The 20,056-nt window shown below is 47.5% G+C and overlaps 1 protein-coding gene across 2 annotated transcripts in view; it reads left to right on the top strand.

Moving 5' to 3' along the window:
* Positions 1–20,056, top strand: part of TMOD1 (tropomodulin 1) — an 86,972-nt gene that overhangs the window by 60,426 nt on the left and 6,490 nt on the right. Inside the window, exons 8-10 of one of the 2 annotated variants that reach the window (XM_082656238.1) lie at positions 2,374–2,517; positions 11,709–11,853; positions 18,378–19,999. In XM_082656238.1, coding sequence (XP_082512364.1) covers positions 2,374–2,517; positions 11,709–11,853; positions 18,378–18,442 — 354 coding nt within the window. In that variant the 3' untranslated portion in view covers positions 18,443–19,999. Of the gene's footprint in view, positions 1–2,373; positions 2,518–11,708; positions 11,854–18,377; positions 20,000–20,056 lie in introns of those variants that run through there. The other variant, XM_082656237.1, reaches the window with a different exon arrangement.

Here is a 20,056-nt window from a genome sequence, read left to right as displayed (position 1 = left end):
GCACAGAGCTGATCTCCCTGTGCTATGCGGCTGCTTCCCACTAGCTATCTACCTTATGTTTGGTAGTGTATATATGTCCATGCCTCTTTCTCACTTTGTCACAGCTTACCCTTCCCCCTCCCCATATCCTCAAGTCCATTCTCTAGTAGGTCTGTGTCTTTATTCCTGTCTTACCCCTAGGTTCTTCATGACATTTTTTTTTCTTAAATTCCATATATATGTGTTAGCATACGGTATTTGTCTTTCTCTTTCTGACTTACTTCACTCTGTATGACAGACTCTAGGTCTATCCACCTCATTACAAATAGCTCAATTTCATTTCTTTTTATGGCTGAGTAATATTCCATTGTATATATGTGCCGCATCTTCTTTATCCATTCATCCGATGATGGACACTTAGGTTGTTTCCATCTCCAGGCTATTGTAAATAGAGCTGCAGTGAACATTTTGGTACATGACTCTTTTTGAATTATGGTTTTCTCAGGTTACTACCCTTCTTTATCCCTAATAACTTTCCTTGCTTTGAAGTCCATTCATAGCCATCAATTATTTTCTGATCTTTAAAATACATAGGACATTTCCTTTGATGTCTTTGAAGTGATGGAAGTGGCTCATAGTCTCTCACTGCTGCCAGTGGAGAACCTCTAGATAGATGTCCTCTGACCTCAGGACATCTTGGTAGATCCTGAGTTTGCCCACAGAGAAACAGCTGGCAAAGCCACATGCCCTGTCCACTGCTATGTCATGGATCAGAAACTACACCTGTGCATGCTGGCACTCAGCTCAGCTCCACGAATGTTTGTGGGGAATTGACCCCGTGCCAGGCGAACAGCTGATGTCAGCCCCTTCACACCAGGATACCCATTGCTGAATATGAAAATACTTCCGGAACAATTGGTAAATAGGCTTCCAGAGCTCTGCTAGTGCCCCCGCTGCCTGCCCCAGCTCTTCTCCTGCCCGTTCCTCCACTCTGCTCCAGCAAACAAAGAGTTGACACCTGGCATGACAGTGCCTCCAGGACCAGCTCAGCCACTAGTATGTCTACTTGGATTGGCCTGGTGCACTGACATACTGGTTGTTAAATTTTTTGATTATCAGGCCACGCCTTTCCTGGGGAGTAAGAAGGGTGCTGTGGAGCGGGCACAGACTCAGTCCCTCCCCTCAGGAGGGTCCAACCTACTCAGGGTCACAGAGGAAGCTGACATGTCATCCTGGGGTACATGGAAGCAGGGGGAGCTGAGAATTTTGTCTCAGAAGGCATCCTGGGAGCTGAGCCTCGCAAAGGTTTCAGCAAGCAGGGCCAGTGGGAAGGGCATTCCTGGATCAGATCATCATTTCAGACAACCAGGGCCCACTGATCATACATCCTGGCCATCAGCTGCTGGTGTCTCCTTTCCTCCATGACACGTCGTTTCTACCACCTGCTAATTACCTCATTTCCTTTAGAGGCTCTGATTATCATCTGCACCCCTGGCTGAAGTCCTCCAAAACGTGCTGGGGCCACCCGAGCTCCTCTCTTCCGGTTTGCCCTGGTCACTTGCCCAGCAGGATGGCTTCCCAGGCTCCCCTCTCTGCTGCTCAAAGAGAATGACGACTCCATGGAATTACAACAGGGACATAGAAGAGACAAGTGGAGAGCATATAGGGAGGTTGGGACTCCACTAGTCACTCAGTGAACAGTGACCGAGAACCTAATATGTGCTGGGCACTGTGTGGGTTGGAGGGCACCATGGGATGAATAAGGTGACCATCAGCCCACCAAGAGTACATAGGCTAATGGCGGAGCCAACGCCAGAATAAAAACAACTCTAAACGCAGGAATACAAGTTCCTTGAGGGAGGTTATGGATAAAGTCTGTGAGGTTCAAGAGGGCAGGCACAGCTAGCTGGGGGGCATCAGCAAAGGCTCTTGGAGAAACGGGCACTGAGAATGGCCTTAAAGGAGGGACAGGGTTTGAACGAGTGAAGCAGAAAGGAAAGAGCATTCCAGGTGGCAGGGACAGGATGAGCAAAGGCAGAGCAGAGGGAAAACACTGTGTGCCCAGGGAACTGGGAGTAGCCCCACCAAGACTGGCAGCCAGAGTTGAGACTGATCAGAGTGGGGGAACCAGGTAATAGAGGCTTTGGATGCAGGCTAAGGGGCTGTAAATCTCCAGCTAGGGGTTCGGGGCCATGGCAAGTTGGAGGGGAGGAGAGACACAGAGTAGTGCTTGGTGAAGGAAGTTGTGGAGATCGTCTTGCCTGGCCCCTGACGGTGTGCAAGGGACTCTCACTCCCAGCAAGGCTCCCTCAGTATTTTAGGTTCTACCCACAGGGGCTCCAGCCTTGATCAGGCTGACTCATGGGTACCCTGCATTTTCTTCTTTGGTTCAAGGCCCTTGCTGAGATGCTCAAGGTGAACAAGGTGTTGAAGACACTGAACGTGGAGTCCAACTTCATTTCCGGAGCTGGGATCCTGCGCCTGGTGGAAGCTCTTCCATACAACACTTCTCTGGTGGAACTGAAGATCGATAACCAGGTAAGATGGGCGAAGGTCTCCTTGTGTCCTTCACTTGATGCTCGCCATTCTGTACTTTCCCACTTGCTGCCATATGGACTAGATGCTGCTGGACAGAGCAGATGCTGCTGCTTATAAAAGCACCAGAGCCCAGCTTTAAGGGACCTCCAAGGTTGTCCAGTCCACACCCTCCACCATGCTCACCTTCCTTCTTCATCATTCCCGCCAAGTGCTCCTCCACCTTCTTCTTGGAAATGCCTAGCGATGGGGAGCTCACTCCTTACCGAGATCACCCCTTTCATTCTCAGTGAGAATATCCTTCCTTATATCCAATAGAAATCAGCTCCCTATAAGTGCTGTTTGTTGAGTTTAACTCTGTTCTCTGCTGCACACAGGACACATCTGGTGCACAGGTTTTATAAACCATTGGAATCTTCCTCACTAGGCTAAACGTCCCCATTTTCATGAGTCACCCCCCCCTGCCCCGCAACACACACACACTCAATGGGCTTTTGGGTCTTCTTACCATGAAGGTTACTCACTGGGAAAATTCTAGTTTGCCTTTATCCTTACAGGGTTATCATTCCTCTGTACCTTCTGTGGTTCAGTCATTTATTGTCAGGGCGACTCCTTCAGTTCCAACTTTCTAAGACAATGCTAATAAGAGTATCTTGTATTTTGCATGTGTTGAGGGTGTCCTGGGGGGCAGGCTCTGTGCTGTGCACCTTATACACATCATCTCTGATCTTCCCGACAACTCTGCAGGATATGGGTGTTATCAGTCTCAGTTTGCAGAAGAGAAAACAGCTCAGAGAATCTGAAGGCAAGCAGCTTCCTCAGGGCCGCCAAGTGAGCACTTTCGGAAGCAGGATTTGAATGCAGGTCTCTGACTTTAAAGCCCACACTCCCTCCAGTACACCGTGTTGCTTCCAGTGCTAAAATGCTTTCTTCTTTATGGTTTATGGATAGGGAACTTGAGCGTTTTTTCCCCTACATGAAAACGTTTGCTGAATGGTCATATACATATGTATATAGGAAAAAGATTGGGTGGAAGTATAACAAAATTGTAGACACTGGTTGTCCCTGAATGAGATTATCTCTACTTTCTTATCCTTATTGAAAAATACTACAAACAGAGAGAAAAGTGCATAGAAGTTAAATGCACAGCTTAATGAGTCATAATAGGCAGGTAACCTCAGCCAAGAACTAAAGCATCACCAGCCTCCAGAAGACTTTGACGGTCCCTCCCAATCATAAACCTTCAAAACTCTTCACAGTTTGCTCCCTACTTACTTTCACGCCTCCATGTCTTAGCTCTTGCTTTTCTCTCCCCCTGGAATGTCATCCCCTGCCCCTACCCCTTCTCTGCCTAGAGAAATCCTCCTCTTCCTTCTGGATTCAGTTGAAGCCTCTCTTTCTCCTAGTGGTTCTAGAGCCAGCTTGAACCAGCACGCTGGAGCTGACTGTACACATCCCTTCTCAATTCCACTTGAGTGATGGCACGCTGGTACCTTGAAGTCACTCCTAGTGAGAGTATTTACACTATGGAAATTGGCAAACACTACAAATCCAACCTTTTTGTTTGTTTGTTTGTCTGTCTGTTTGTTTTTTCCCAAGAGCCAGCATATCACCGCCCTCTCCCTTCAGCCTGCCACAGGGCCTCTAAGCCTCCCCACAAGACAGTTAGGTGCTCCTTCCCTGTGTTCTCCTAGCACCTCAGCTTCCCTGTGAGGTTCTCAGAAGACACTGCAGTGTCTGAGTCATGTCCATATCCTATTACCCGGCTCAGAGCTTGGCCCTGCAGTGGCACTTTATAAGCAGGGCTGCCCTGGATATTTGTATATGTTGTTCACTGCCCAATGAGGAGGCAGGGGGCAAAATCCAACCCATACTCTACTCTCCAAAACTCGGTCTGGGGCTTTATTCACCCAGAGAAGGCACTTTTCTCTAATTCATGTGAAGAGGCCACATCAGGCCTGCAGCAGCCCTGTCATGAGAGTTTGCTGCATCCAACACCTTCCATTTCGCATATGCCAGTGGCCTGCGGTTGCATCACCCATTCCCAGCCCCCATCACTTCCACCCTTTCTTCCATTGCTGACCCTGCTTTATCGCAGGCAGATCAGATGGAACAAAGGCATGTAGCAGGCTTGGCAGCAGCCCTGAGCCAGGCCCTGGGATTGGCCACTCATGTGACTCCAGGCCTACCCAGGCAGGGAGTCACTATCTACCCAGTGTCAGCTGAAACCTGAGCCCTGGGGCAGAACGTTGGCCAAAGGTGACCCAGCGCACTGGCCTCAGGTCATTGCAGCGGCAGCTTACAGGGAGTGAGCTGCCCACTACTACTCTCAGTGCTGTCTCCCCAGAGCCAGTGCTGACCATCACCCTCACCCTGGCTAAACACCCTGTGCGAGGACGTTCACTTCCCTGAGCCTGTTTCCTCGTTTGTAAAATGGGGATAGTAAGAATCTCCACTTCTAAGGAGATAAGAGATGCAAACTATGAAGTTGTTCACTTTTATAATTACTCGGAAGGTGACTTAGGGAGTTTACACGTTATTCTATGAGTTAAGGTACTGAGCTGGTACCATATATCCATTATCTCATGTAATGCTTGCAAAGACTCTTTGTGAGTAGGGGTCACAACCCACCCCCGTATTGTAGATGAGGAAACTGAGGCCCAGGCAGGCTCTGTACCCTGCCCGAGGTCACACAGTAAGTAACAGAGGCAAGATTCGAACCCACGTCTTTGTGACTCTAAAGTCCATGAACTGTGCCTGTGTGGGCTCTTGAATCCTACTGTAGTTGTGTGTGGGTCTTGGATTTTCTCAGCTATCCCTTTCCCTTGGTGCCAGGCCAGAGCACTGGTCACCACCTGCCCCCACCCCATCCCAGGAACATCTTTCTTCAGTTCATCTCAGTGTTTGATAAGTGCCTGCTGTACCCCAGGGCTATGCTGGGCTCTGTGTGTGAATGAGGCTCTGGCTCTGCCCTCTAGGGATTCCACACTGGATAAGAAGATGGACAAGTGTACAGCTGACCATCCAACCGGGTGCCCCAGTAAGCCACAGACAGTGGGCCACTGGGGGGAGAAATCTCAGTCAGGAGCAGGTATCAGGGAGGGCTTCTTGGAAGAGGTGGAATTTGAGATAAACCCATAGGGTGGACAGTATCTCAGAGGGTGGCCACGGCCTCAGGTGCAGGGAACCACACAAACAAAGAGAAGGAGAGGGGGAAGCCGTAGAGCCCATCCAAACTAAACTAGATTAATGGGAAAGCGAGAGGAAAGCGAAAAAAGGACTTAGGAGCCCAAAGGGCTCTGAATGGGTGGTTCGAGGGGAAGTGGTCTGTGGGCTGTTATCAGCACCAGTCAGAGTCATGCTCTGCGAAGATGGTTCTTGGCTGGATAGGAGAGGATTGGGGGCGGGGCGAGGCCATCCGGGCCCAGGAGACCAGAGGGGACTCTGACTGCCCAGATGCAGGGGGCCTGTGGGGAGGTGCTCCTGGGAGCCTGGAGTCTAGAGACTGGACTGGGGCCTGGTGGGGGAGGGGTGGGCTGAGGGAAGTCTGGGGAGGGGGCTCTGCTGGCCCGGGCTAGGGGACGCCACCTGCATCTCTCACAGTGTGCCGGGAGGCCTGGGCTCTGGGCAGCGTGGCAAAGAGGAGGTGGTGAGTAGCGTTGGATTTATTCCTCGTTCTTGGTTAGTCACCAGGGTCTCCGGAGGCCGCAGCTTTCTCCTCAGCCCCTGCACCTGCAACCTGTGTCAGAGTCTCTGTCCTCCTTTCTCCTTATATGGCCAAAGGAAGGGACTTGGGGCATTCTGCCCGGCGTGACATGGAGCCTCGTAGGCTGCCTCGAGACACAAATGCAGGAATAGGATTCTGGGGCAGTTTATTTACTCAGCCAGGCTCTCTTTACCTCCAGGCCATGTTCTCTTGCCGCCTGGAGTTGCCCTGGGATGGCAGTGAGGCTGGGGTGGGAGGTGGCGGCTGACCACAGCCCAGGGTGCTGAGACACACCTAGTCCAGCCCTCCTTTTACCCCCTCGGTGGGGAAACCGAGGGTCAGAGAAGGGACAGGCTGGGCCAAGGTCATGGATCAAGTTAGTGTCAGAGCTGGGCTGGAACTGAGGAGCCCAGCTTCCAGACAGGCTGCATTTATGGATGGACAGGAGAGGCCCTCCCGGCGCCCAGGAAGCAGGCAGCACACATGGGGTGCCTGCAGGCCCCGTACATCCCTGGCCAGCCCTATGGCTACGGTGGGGCGGCTCTCCGCTCGTCTTGATTCACCCTCCTCCCCCCCCACCCCCCAGCTCCCTCCAGCAGGCCCTTCCCAGGACCCGCAGGGCGTAGGGCACTCTCCCTGCCCCTCAGCACAGATGAGGCCTGAAAACAGGACCCCAGCCCCAGTGAAGACACGGACAACGTGTGGGGGCCGTTCGCTGGATTTCTCACTTTTCATTCCAATATTTGACAGTGAGAATGTGCTTCATATTTTGAAAAGGCGCTAAAGGAAGTGGATTGGGGTCTCAGACAGTCTCTATATCATCTGCCAGGCCAAGCCGGCCAGAGCCCAGGGCTGTGCTGGCTCCTTCAAGGACAGGCCCGAGCTCTTCCCAGCCCTTTCAGGAGCCTTGCCAGATAGGCTGGTGGAATCTTGCCATCCTCCCTCTGCCTGCCCTAGTCAGCGGTCCAAGCCCCATCTGAACCCACACAAGCTCCAGTGAACTCGTAATACCTGGGAGGAGTTCTCTGTCAAGAGTCTCAGCTGCGGTTCCATGCTTGTCCATTTGGGTGTTGGGCTGATGTGTCTTCTCAGCCTTCCCAGGTTGCTGTGCATTGATCCTGTTCCTATTTTTTCCAATCAATTCAATTCCTTGCCCTTGCCCTAGAGATACAGGGTACCGTGTGCTCTCCAAGGGCTCACAGTCTAGGGTACCATCATCCAACAGAACTTCCTGTGTTGATAGAAATGTTCTGTATCTGCACTGACCAATATGGTAGCCACTAGCCAGTGGCTCTTGCACACTTGAAATGTGCCTAATGAAACTGAGGACCTGAATTTTAAATTTTATTTAATTTTTAAATGAAGTATAGTTGCTTTGCAACATTATATTAGTTTCAGGTGTACAACATAGTGATTCAGTATTTTTTTTCTAGATTGGATTTTATTTCTATATATTCTATAATAATACAGTTGAAAATCTTGCCCACTTTCACACTCAATAACTTTAACAATCAGTTCTTCTTAAAATTTTGGCCTAGGAGAACATCTGTATATCCAAACAGATGGGTTTGTGTGCACGCGCGTGCGCGCGCGTGCACGTGCGTGTGTGTGTGTGTGTGTGTGTGTGTGTGTGTGTGTGTGTGTGTTTATAACAAAGATAAATATGTATAACCTATTGTTCCCTGTTTGCCTTGAAAGAGAGTAGCCCAAGGGCAAACTCCGTTTTTGTCTCTTGCAAACATCCTACGTGTGGTACCTTAAAGTACACTGCCTGTGCACTGCTATATTTAAAATAGATAAGGAACAAGGACCTACTGTATAGCACAGGGAACTCCACTCAACACTCTGTAATAACCTAAATGGGAAAAGAATTTGAAAAAGAATAGATACACTCACATGTATAAGTGAACCACCCCGATGCACACCTGAAACCAACACAACATTTTTAATCAACTACACTCCAGTATAATATGATTCAGTATTTTTATAGATTATACTCCATTATAAGTTATTACAAGAGAATGGCTATAATTCCCTGTGCTATACAATATATCCTTGTTGCTTATCTGTTTTATACATAGTAGTTTTTACCTCTTAATCGCCTATTCCTATCTTGCCCCTCCCCACTTCCCTCTCCCCTCTGATAACCACTAGTTTGTTTTCTATATCTGTGCATCTGTTTCTGTTTTGCTATATATATTCATTTGTATTATTTTTTAGATTCCACATAAATTTTATTTAATTTTAATTACTTAAAGTTTAAAAAAACCCAAACAATCTGATTAAAAAATGGGCAGAGGATCTGAATAAGAAGACATACAGATGACCAACAGGTACATAAAAAGTTGCTCAACATCACTAATCATCAGGGAAATGCAAATCAAACCACAATGAGCTACCACCTCACACAGTTAGAATGGCTATTATCAAAAGGTAAGAATTAACAAGTGTTGGCAAGGATGTGGAGAAAAGAAAGCCTTGTGCACCATTGGTGGGAATGTAAATTGGTGCAGTCACTATGGAAAACAGTATGGCTATTCCTGAAAAAATTAAAAATAGAACTACCATATGATCCAGCAATTTCATTTCTGGGTATTTATTGGAAGGAAATGAAAACACTAATTCAAAAAGATATATGTATCCCCATTTCATTGCAGCATTATTGATAATAGCCAAGACATAGAAACAACCTAAGTGTCCATTGATGGATGAATGGATAAAGCAAATGTGGTATATACAATGGAATATTATTTAGCCATAAAAAATGAAATCTTGCCATTTGTGACAACATGGATGGACCTAGAGGGTATTATGTGATGTAAAATAAGTCAGACAGAGAAAAACAGATACCATATGATCTCAGTTATATGTGGAATCTAAGAAAAAACAAAAGGCAAAACCAACCAAGCTCACAGATACAGAGAACAGATTGGTGGTTGCCAGAGGTGGGGGGTAAGGAGTGGGTGAAATGGGTGAGGGAGGTCAAAAGGTACAAACTTCCAGTAATACCTAAGGCATGGGGGTGTAAGGTACAGCATGCTGACTATAGTTAATAGTGCTGTATTGCATATTTGAAAGCTACCAAGACAGTAAATCTTAAAAGTCCTCATTGTAAGAAAAAACCCACTTTTTTGTATTGATAACTGTGTATGGGGATAGATGTTAACTAGACTTACTGTGGTGATCATTTCACGATGTATACAAATATCGAATCATTATATTGTATACCTGAAACTAATATAATGTTATGTCAGTTAAAAAAGATTTAAAGAGCCACATTCCCCTGGTGACTGCTGTACTGAACAACACAGGTCTAGCTGGAGAGACAGTGTGGAGGCAGGTGACCCAGTAATGCAGATGGACTGGGCCGGGAGTAGAGAGGGACATACACTGGGCCACTTGAGTATCCAGTGGAGAAGGATGGTTTCCAGGGGTAAGGATCAGGAAAGGTCTCGTGGGGAAGGGGGCATTTGTGATGGGTATTAAAGCACTAAGGATACACCAACAGGTGGGTACGGGAGGGTAGGGGCATTCCACATGGAGGCAGGAGGGCACATGAACATTTAGAAATAGACCTCTGCCTGCACGAGGTACCAGGTACCAGACTCCCCATCCCTGGGGTAACCAGGCTGAGTAAAGACTGAGAGAGGAAATAAAGGCAAGGACTAAACTGTAGCACTTGGAGTGCCAGGCTGAGGAGGAGGCGGGGCTTATCCTGTTGGGTTATTGAATGAATTGAGACCCTGCAAGTTGTGCACAAGGCATTGGGAACATAGTAAGCTCTCAATAAATGGCAGCAGTTATTGGCAGTGGGAAGTGATTGGAGGTGGTTATGTGTTTCTGTTTGCTGCTTCTTTAGATCAATTTGGCAGTCTTGCCATCTTAGCAATATTAAGTCTTCTGATCCGTGAATATGGGATGTTTTTATGTTTATTCAGGTCTTCCTTAATGTACAATGCTGTGGTATAGTTTTCAGCGTGCAAGTCTTTACTTTATTAAATTTATTCCTAAATATTTTTATGTTATTGTAAATGGAATTCTTGTCTTAATTTTATTTTTGGATTGTTCATGGCTAGTGTATAGAAACACAGCTGGGTTTTGTATATCGATCTTACACCCTACAAGCTTGCTGAACTCGTTTATTAGCGCTAATAGTTTTTTGTGGATTCCTTAGGATTTTCTAGATACAGTATTGTGTCATCTGCAAATAGGAATAGTTTTGCTTCTTCCTTTCCAATATGGTGACTTTTCTTTCTTTTTCTTACATAATTGACATCCAAGACGATTTCCTTGTCTCGTTTCTGCTCTGAGGGGGAATATCTTTAATTATTAAATATGATGTTAGCTTGCCTTCTCTGTCTTTTCAAACCTCTTTAAGATTATATTTACTTTTTAATATCTTATTGTACATAAAACTCAAACAATACAGTAAGATACAACAGAACACAAAACAGGAAGATACAAAAAAGGAAACAAAAACTTCCCCAAATTCCACCACCACCAATATGCTGCCAGGCTTTTCAGTGTATATATATGGGAAATAGAGATAACTTTACATAAATATGACCCGTTTTGTCACTAGGCTTTGTCTACTCAATATTGTGTCATGGCATATTCTCCAGCCTGGAACTGACAATTCGCACCATCATTGTACAGCTGCCCATGTTCTATTATAAAGCTGAACCGTCATTTATTTGAGCAACCCCCTCTTGATGAATGTTTGTTTCCCTTTTATCCCCACTTTTATAAATGAGACTGATGAATATCCTCATCATATCCTTCCCAACACTGTGTATTATCGTGTTTTCCTTTCCTGTCCTTTTCATCTTTGTCAGATGATCACTATAGATTTGGGGGTAGGGAACTAGCATGATCAGAGTGAGGCTTTAGGAGGCTAACTCTGGCAGTCCCAACTTACTATGGGACCTTAGGCAAATCCTCTTCCCTCTCTGGGCCTGTTTCTTTATTTGTAAATGGCTAAAGGACTGGCTAGCAAACCTGGCTGTGTATTGAAATCACCTGGGGAGTTTTAAAAACCACAGACACCTGAGTATCATTGCAGCCAGTGATTCTGATTTAATTAGTATGCGGGATAGCCTGGGCTGTAGGATTTTTAAATCTCCCTGAGACTAGATGATGTGAAGGTCCTTCCTGCTGAAATATTCTAGGAAGGCTGCTGTGAAGCAGTAGAAAGATCTGTTCTTGGTGTCCAGCAGCCCTGGGTTTGAATCTCAGCTCATTCGCTCCTGGCTAGCTCCTGTCTTTTCAAACCTCTTTAAGATTATATTTACTTTTTAGTATGGCTGTGTGACTTTTCAACTTCTCCAAACTTCCATTGCCCGCCCCCACCCCCACCCCCGCTCTTGGAGTGGGCGGGGACAGGGAGGTATTAAAATCCCCGCCCACCACTCAGGGTTTCTGCAGGTAGAGAAGGTTTAGGTCCTGCACAAACGAATGAGAGGTGACTGTGTTCTTTTCTTGATCAAAGAGCCAGCCCCTGGGCAACAAAGTGGAAATGGAGATTGTGAGCATGTTGGAAAAAAATGCAACACTTCTCAAATTCGGCTACCACTTCACTCAGCAGGGGCCCCGGCTGCGGGCGTCCAACGCGATGATGAACAACAACGACCTTGGTGAGTGGACATATGCACCCTACCCGCCGCCTATCATTCTTTCCACCTGTCATGGGGGGTATGGCAGGGAAAACTCCACTGCCGCCTTCCCCAAGGGAGTCCTCTTTTTGGGCCTGACTCCCAGTTTTCATGCTGATCCCGTTCCCTTGTTTTAGGTGTTTGCGCCTTGCCTCCCCCCAGACCCTTGCCTAGACACAAGCGCCCTGCCTGCAGGCGCCGAGGCCAGGCCCTCCTCCCTGCAGGTAGCTCAGCTGAGCACAGGGCTGGACCCAGAGTGCACCCTCAGTGTGTTAGCCGGGTGAAATGAAACGTGGGAGGCACAAAGCCAACACGGAGTCTCCTCCTCTTCTGAATACCCTTTTTGGAGCCCAGAGTCCTCTCCAGGTCATACAGTGTGGCCCAAGCCCCAGATCCCAAGGCCACCAAACAGCCCTGCTACCCACACTGCAAACCCAGGGGACTTCACGTTGCTTTTAACGTAAAGGTTGAAAATGCTGACTTTATAGTAAAGTAAAACAGGTTACATTTAATCTCAGTTAAAGACATAGTTTGCATTTTTTTTCTTAAAAAAAAAAAGAAAATGTCACAGTCTTTCTTAGGAGCAAACACCAAAAAGAAACACTAGTCAGCTGAACAAAAGGGAGACCAATCACCGACTTACTTCCAGATGCTAAGTGTTCTCAAGCTCTATGCCTAGTTATTTCTCATGTGTATTCCTGCTGGCTGCTTAAAGAACTTGATAGCGTGTCCAAAGAGGAGTATGTCCGATAAGCCTATAGGAAAATAAGAGAAAAAAAACAAGGAGTAGGTCTGTTAACTTAATTGATCATTATATTCAGCTGTGAGTTTCCTAGAATCAAGGCAGGAGGAAGACAAACCAAGTTACATGATTCTTGTCAGAAGAGAAGGAAGCGTAATGAGTTTTTTAAAAAGAAGAAGCTTCATTCTGGGATTGAATTGTGAAATAACTGTATTTCTAAAGGACGATGCCTTCAGTGAGTTTTTCATCAAATTCAAACCTGCTCTAAATATGTTGCTTTTTTTTTGTTTCTAACACTCAGTAAAATGCAAGGAGCTTAATACTAAAGCACATCTCAGAGTTCAGGTATGTCCCTTCCTGTGATGAATCTGAAGCTAGGTTAATACATGGAAGGCCTAGAAGAATGGGGATGAGTATGTAAGTGTGTATGCACGAGGCAGGTACTCACAGAACCTGTGCATAGATAACCACAGAGCTACTCAATTCAACAAACATTTCTCGAAGTCCTATAGGGCACTGGCTGTTGAAGGTATAGGTTCCTGTTCTTAAGAGGCTATGTATTCATTGCTTTCTCCAGCTGCTACTTTTTCTAGAGCTGCAGATCTAGAAAAGTCCATCAAACAAACAAAAACAACAAAAAAAACCCACACCAGGTCAGGTGTCCTGGTTTATCTGAAGTGTCCTTATTTGAAATAAAAGAGAGCAAACACAAACAACTAAGAATTAGAATTATCATGGTGTGACAGAGGTGATAGCTATATTGAATTGTTGAGGAAGGTCTGCGACCTGGACTCTGTTGGCCCAGCCGTGATCTGGCTGCAGAACCAGCACTTAAAAGCCTTGAGTTCTATTCTGATATTCAGTAATCTGACTTTTTTTTTTTCTCTCTCAGCTTAGATTAAGCTTCTTATGTGTCCCTCGGTGCCTATCTCAAGGCTAATCCAGCTTTGGTCTTCCAGTGGCAAGATGGCTTGGAGGACTTCTTTCTAGGGACAGAAGTTTCCGGATGACTAGAGTCAGGGGTGCTGTAGGGGGGACCCCAGGGTCAGCTGGAGGCTAGAAGAAATGGCCCTTGAGGACTCTCTGTCCTGAGAGTCTATGATTCCAAAATCCAGGCCCAATTCCTATCACCAGGGACTTGCTGAGGTTATGGCAGGAGCCCGGCATGCCAGAGCTGGACGGGACCTCAGGCTCCTCCCTCCAGTTCTCCTCTGGAGAAACTGAGGCCCGGGAGGGACTGCCCTTCCAGACAGTGGCTCAGTCAAGTCACGCCCGTTGTTAGTTACAGCGAGCACTTTGGGAGCATCTTTTGTGTGCCCAGGACTGTGCGAGGTGACATAAGGGGTAGCAGAAAGCTAGTGCCCCGTAAAGAACCTTTACAGCCTTTTATGGGAGAAAGTCATGCCCCCAATTCAAGAAGGCCTACAAACTGTATCCGAACAAAGTGAGCAAATGATTTGTGAGGACAGAGGCTGGTTAATCCAAGCATCCTGGTGGGTGTGGGCATGAGTCAGCCTTTCAAGGAAGAGACATGTTGTGTGGGAGGTCAGGAGGCCTTCCTGGCAGGGGTGCTGGTGTAGGCAGAGGCAAGGTGGTAGGACTCAGTATGCAGGATAGGAGAGACAGAAAGTTCCGAAAGGACTGAGGAACTATTACTGGGAGTTACACCTGGACGGAAAAACAGGAGCTCCCAGAGGAGGGAGGGAAGGACATTCCAAGCAGAGGGAACAACATGGGCCAAGGCAGGACGATGAACAGGTATATGAGGTATTCACGGGAAGGGGGCTGGGTAGGTGTGGGAGGCTGTGAGCCAAAGGCCTTTCACGCCAAGCTCAGGAGTTTGGTGAGGAAAGCAGGTGGGAAGTGGGACCGTGGCAGTTTTCTGGGCAGGAATGATAGGTGATTAAAATGGGCCTCTGAGTTACCCCATGGAACTGTGCAGCTATTCCCTTGAGGTTCCCCACAGAAGGAATTAGAGCAGAATCATCTAGGTGACTGCACGCAACAGAGTACTAGTCGGTGAAGTAGGACATCTAGCTTTAAAAGCAAATTTGCACCCATCCGCTAGTTTTTGTGAAAGAAACGCTTCTGATTCTGATGGTGCACCGGTGTCCTCCTACAAAAGAGAAATCCTGACTTTCTTTCCAACACAGTATTTTCATCCTGCTCTTGATGCTCTAATGAAGCAGACAGGCTTCCATGTTTCTCAGCTGAATATGTTTGTCATAAAAGCCGGCCCCGGTCCAGCCACCATGGTTGTTACTGTGTCTGCTGCTGCAGCTTGGCAGCAGCAGGCAAGCTCCGTGCGGACGAGAGCGGGCCTCTCCGATTTCCTTCTCACTCCAGCCAACCTCTGTGCTGGCTCCTGGCCCATTGCCGGGTCTGCGGGACCTGGGCTTTGCTTACCTGCAAGGCAGGTGGGCTCTTCCTTGGGAGACATTTAATCCCTAAGGCCATGGGTCAGCCCTGCCCAGGACCCATCCTGAATGGCATGTCTTTGGTCCTTCCCAGCCATTGCCCTGGGCTCTTAACAGAGTGCTCTATGGGAGAGAGTGGGGTGCCAGGGTGAGGGGGTGTCAGGAAGGAGCCGAGGACCCCCATCTCTCTTTTCCCATGGTGACACCTCAGACGACTCCTATCTCCACACTATTTATAGCTGAGAGCCAGGCTGGCACTCAGGTCCTGTGAATCTGCCACTGAAGCTCTCTTCACTTCATGAATCTGAATTGCAGCCTCCAGGTTAAGACAGTTGTGTGGTAGAGTAACATGTTTAAAAGCAGAAAACATCCCTTCCTGGGAAAGTCACTTTTTTACTATACTCTCAAGGAAGACCTTTCTAACAGGCACCCCAGACACAGCACATACACCCCAAATCAATTTCATCATCTTCCCCCAAAACCATCTTGGGAAAGGGCACTACTTTCCTTGCAGCCATTCAAGCCAGAAATCTCTACCTCTCTCTATGCACTACCCCCAGCCCAGCCAGCCACCTCCTCACCAGCCACCTTGCCCTGCCCTTTGTCAAGCCCTCATCACATTTACCGGGCATCCTGAAACGTCCTCGGGCCCTGCAGCTCCTCTAGCTCCTCCAGGGCGGGCATCTCACGCAGCGCTCATCCCAAAGCTTGTCCCACCACTCTGCTTAGAACGCTTTCTGTGTTCCCACTGCTCTCAGGTTAAACTCCTTGACGTGGCTTCTAAGTCCCTTAGTAACCGTAGCTGATACTTACATGGTGCTCACTGCGTGCCAGGCCTGCTCTGAACACTTCAATCTTACTAACTCCTGTAACGTTCCCAACAACCAGTTGAGGCAGGTGCTGTCGTCATCCCCATCCTACAGTAAGGAGACAGAGGCCTAGAGAAGTAGGTAAGGTTACCCACTGTCCATGGGCGGAAGTGGGACTTGTCCCGGCAGTCTGGCCCCAGAACCTGTGCTCTCCACCTCTTCTCTGGGTGAGGCCCTGCCAGACTCATCTCTTGACACCCCAACAAGCCATCTTCTTGCCCTACTGGTACCAACCAGTCCAGGTAGCTGGAGTGCCTCCCAGTGACCCAGGCAAAAGCCTCCCTTTAGAGGACTGTTACTCCTAATGCTTCCCGTACTTTCCCACCGTCTATCCCTTTATCGTTTAAGATTCAGTGTACAACTTAACCGCCGTCCTTGGAAAATCTGACCACTTCGTTCATTGTGCCTCTCATACTTGATAGAGATCTACCAGGGTACTTGTGATGTTTTATCAGATTTCTTGTAGGTATATCTTGGTCCCCTGTTAATCTTTATTTCTGGTACCTGTGCTTGGCACATCATAGCACTCAGTCAATGCTGTTGAATATAAAATGCTCCCCAAAGACATGATGGAGGTGTAAAGCTTGGTGGGAGCTCAAGCCTCGAATGGGGGTTGGTCCAGATGACTCGAGATTCCTTCCGGCTCTGACAATAAACGAGTCTCTGGCAGTTGCAATGATAAGCAACGTGGAGGAGTTCGCTTTAATGAATGTAAAAAGCAGGTTGATTTGAAGAAGGATATTGGGAGACCTGGCTTCTGCTCCCAGTTGCATCTCTTATTCACTGTGACTTGAGGCAAGTTACTTCCCTCTTGGCCTCAATTTCCTTCATTATTTAAATGGAAAGAAAAAAAGAAAACCTGAATAAGTGGGTGCCTTTCCCTTCTCCCCATCCAGTCCCTGCAGAAGCCAGTGGCAGGGGAACCCTGCACAGGTGCAGCCCAGTGTGCATACTGAGGGCAGGTAGGGGGAGACAGCGCGGGATCCTTTTCTGTACCTTGAGCCACGAGTTGGGGACTCCGGTTCCTGGCTCTGCCGCTTGCTCTCAGGGACCCTGGCTCCCTTCTCTTCTCCAGGGGAAGGGAGCTAGTCCTACTTGTGAGAACCAGATGAGATGTGGGTATGTAAAGCCTACATGGACAGGGCCGGATTGTACTGAGGGAGGCGCTGGACCGAGGCTCCAGATGAGTCACAAGCCTTGGTTCCGTCTGGTACCAGCTTTATTATTTTGTTCCCTGCCATACTTTCCTCATCCATAACATGGCAATGGTGACAACACTGACACTCCAGAATTGTTGGAGGGCCTCCAATGAGGGGTTGAGTGCAAAAGGGGTATAATGCTTGTTCAGCTAACGTGTCAAGCCTGGCTCATGTAAACCCTCTGGTCACTCTGGGCAAACTTCTGCTCTTTGGGCTTTGGTTTTTGTTCCCCCCCATCTTCCCCCAAGCTGTTGGACATTCTGATGGTCTCCAGAAATCTGGCCAGACACACTGTCTTCTCTCCAGAAGACTGCCCACTGATTTGCATTCATTGTTCTTTCAAGGCGGGTGGAGGGGAGGGGAGGAGCTCAGGCAAAGGCTAAACTCTAGGCCCCAGACTGGGCAGCCTGTGTGCCCCTGCGCCCCTCCACACCAGCGCCTAGCCTCAGTTCGGTTCTTGTTGCAGCCCGTAAGCGTCTATCTGAGGTCTGCCTGCTCAGCTCAGGAACTGGAAGACACCTAAGTATAGACAGACTTTTTTCCTCTCGCAATAGCTTCCTGTCTCTGCCACACCGGCAGCCCCCTTGACTGCCACCTACCGGCTCCACAGTCGTTGACCAACCTTTCTCTTGTGGCCGATCTAGCTTGCTGCTTGGTTTTCATCTGCAGACACTATAATTTGTTTCGAACCCTCTCCCTTTGCTATAACAAAGGGAGCCCTACCTGCCCCTCCAACCATCCCCGCCATCCTGTCAGCTAATGACCCCAGCCTGCAACCCCCTGGCTCCTGCTTTACATTTAACTTTGCCTTGCCCCCGGGAAAATGTCAAGGTTCACCATAAGGGGACACAGATAATACAGGGTAATCTTCAGGGCAGACACTGTTGTTTACACAGGCAGGCCAAGAGCTTTGAGGAAGAGTTGGGGGAAATGTTTCCAGAAGGTTAAGATCTCATTAAGATCGACTGAACTTAAATCTTATCTGACCGGAGTGAGGATCTTCAGCCTCGGGGCCTCTGTACACAAAGGACAACAGCGGAGTTGGATAAAGTGGGTTTTATACCTGTATGGCCAGCGATTTAGAAGTACTTTATGAACGAATCTACGCCACTACAGACCCTCCTCTCAGTGAAGGCTCACAAGCTGTCCTTTATAAACACCAGACATCAGAGTTTGCTGAGCAAAGTTGTCAAGAAGCTTCCTGGCGCTCTCAGAGCCACGGTGGTGGTTCGGGTGCACAGGGACAGCTGGCTCACGTCTCATCTCCATTCCTTTCCAGTGAGGAAGAGGAGGCTGGCAGACTTGACCGGGCCCATCATTCCCAAGTGCCGGAGTGGCGTCTAGTGTGTGCGGGTGCCGACCACGCCTTTGAACTGGACGTGTTCTACTGATAGGCTGTGCTCTGCAGTGGAAACCGGAAGGCAAATGCCAGCACAAACCCTGTTGTGGTTCAGTTCTTTACGCACTAAGGTGTTAGGTTCGCTAGTGGTTGTAGTTGAAAATTTTATAAACTATGGTGAATGTGAAGTTTTTCTTTAGTCACAGAAGTTCAGTCCGGTTATTATTTAAAAACTAAAAAGCCCCCGAACTGGCAGACCTTACTGAAGACAATGTTAGAGCAGCAGTGACTTAACCGCAGGAGCCCAGTTTCGGTGACCTTGCTGTGTGGTGTTTCAGGTATATGTAAAATGTGTAACATGAACAAACAGCACCCTCTTCCATGTGGTTTAAAAGCATTATAAAATATTTTATTACAAACTTGATCTTAGCTCTTTAGCAAACAGAACATATCATCATTCTTTATTAATTCTCCTTTAAATTTTAAGAACCTCAAGATTAAAGTTGCTAAATTGATTTCTGGATCAAGAACACAATTTTTTTCCCCTCAAGAAAGACAGAAAGACTGAAGCCACAGAGCTCTGCCAGGAATCAAAGAACATGAGATTCCTTAAGCTGGTTATGAGGAAATGATAGAAAAAGCCAATGGTGAAGTCTCAAATTTTAAAAACCATCCTTTTTTTTTTTTAAACCAATTCCAGGCAACAAACATTTCCCTGGGTGTTCTTTATGAACATCTGGGATTTATTTACAATTTAATACTGGAGTCAGAAAGAAATTTTTCCTTATCGAATGCCAACCTTACGATGGATGTGAAAACCTATGGCCAAATACTTGAAAACACCTTTCTCTGTTGCACAGTGGGCCAATGCCTTATGTGAGGCACATCACTAGAGACACAAATTTCTAGTCCATCATGGCTTATGCTTACAGACTTCAACTACCTATCGCATCACTTCTTAGACAAGTCACCGCTGATCTCATGCCTGTAAATTAAGCCTCCAAAGGTCAGTGGTGAAGAAAATCTAGATATTTAAGAACTAGGAAACCTGGCCAAACCACCCAAGATGATTATTCTGAAAATGTAATTTTGGCATTTCTGCCGGATCCCTTAACATCACGTGCATCTCTTAGGATCTAGCAAAAATGTTAAGCCACACTGCCCTTGTGCCTTTTAATATACCACGGTGCCAGTTAAACTAGTATTTCTGTTGCTTGGGGAGTTATTTTCGTGAGTGATTCAGCAAATCTTATGATAAAGGACAAGCCAAAGAGCTGACGAGCACAGACTAAGCTGCAGAGCACTGAGCAGAGAGGCTTTTGGCGAAAAAGGAAAAGTCTTGCACACGGAACTGTAATGATGGGACAGTACAGGGTAACCAGAGGTGGAGTCAGGGCCTCACCACTATGGAGGAGTGTCTACTGAGGCTGCAGATGGACCCAGGAGTGGCTCCATGCTGCAGGAACGGCCAGCCCCACTCGGCTTCTCCTTGAAACACAATTGCAGCTGTATTCTGCATCAATGGAAACTGCAATATAATATTAAATCTGTTGGTCTAAGAATGGCTGTGCATGTGTTTCTTGGGACTTGTGGGCCAGGGACATGCGCCTGACATGGTG

This window comes from Grampus griseus, assembly GCF_964374135.1.
Source record: "Grampus griseus genome assembly, chromosome: 6".
NCBI classification, from domain to species: Eukaryota; Metazoa; Chordata; class Mammalia; order Artiodactyla; family Delphinidae; genus Grampus; species Grampus griseus.
This window is presented reverse-complemented; position numbering and strand designations above follow the sequence as displayed.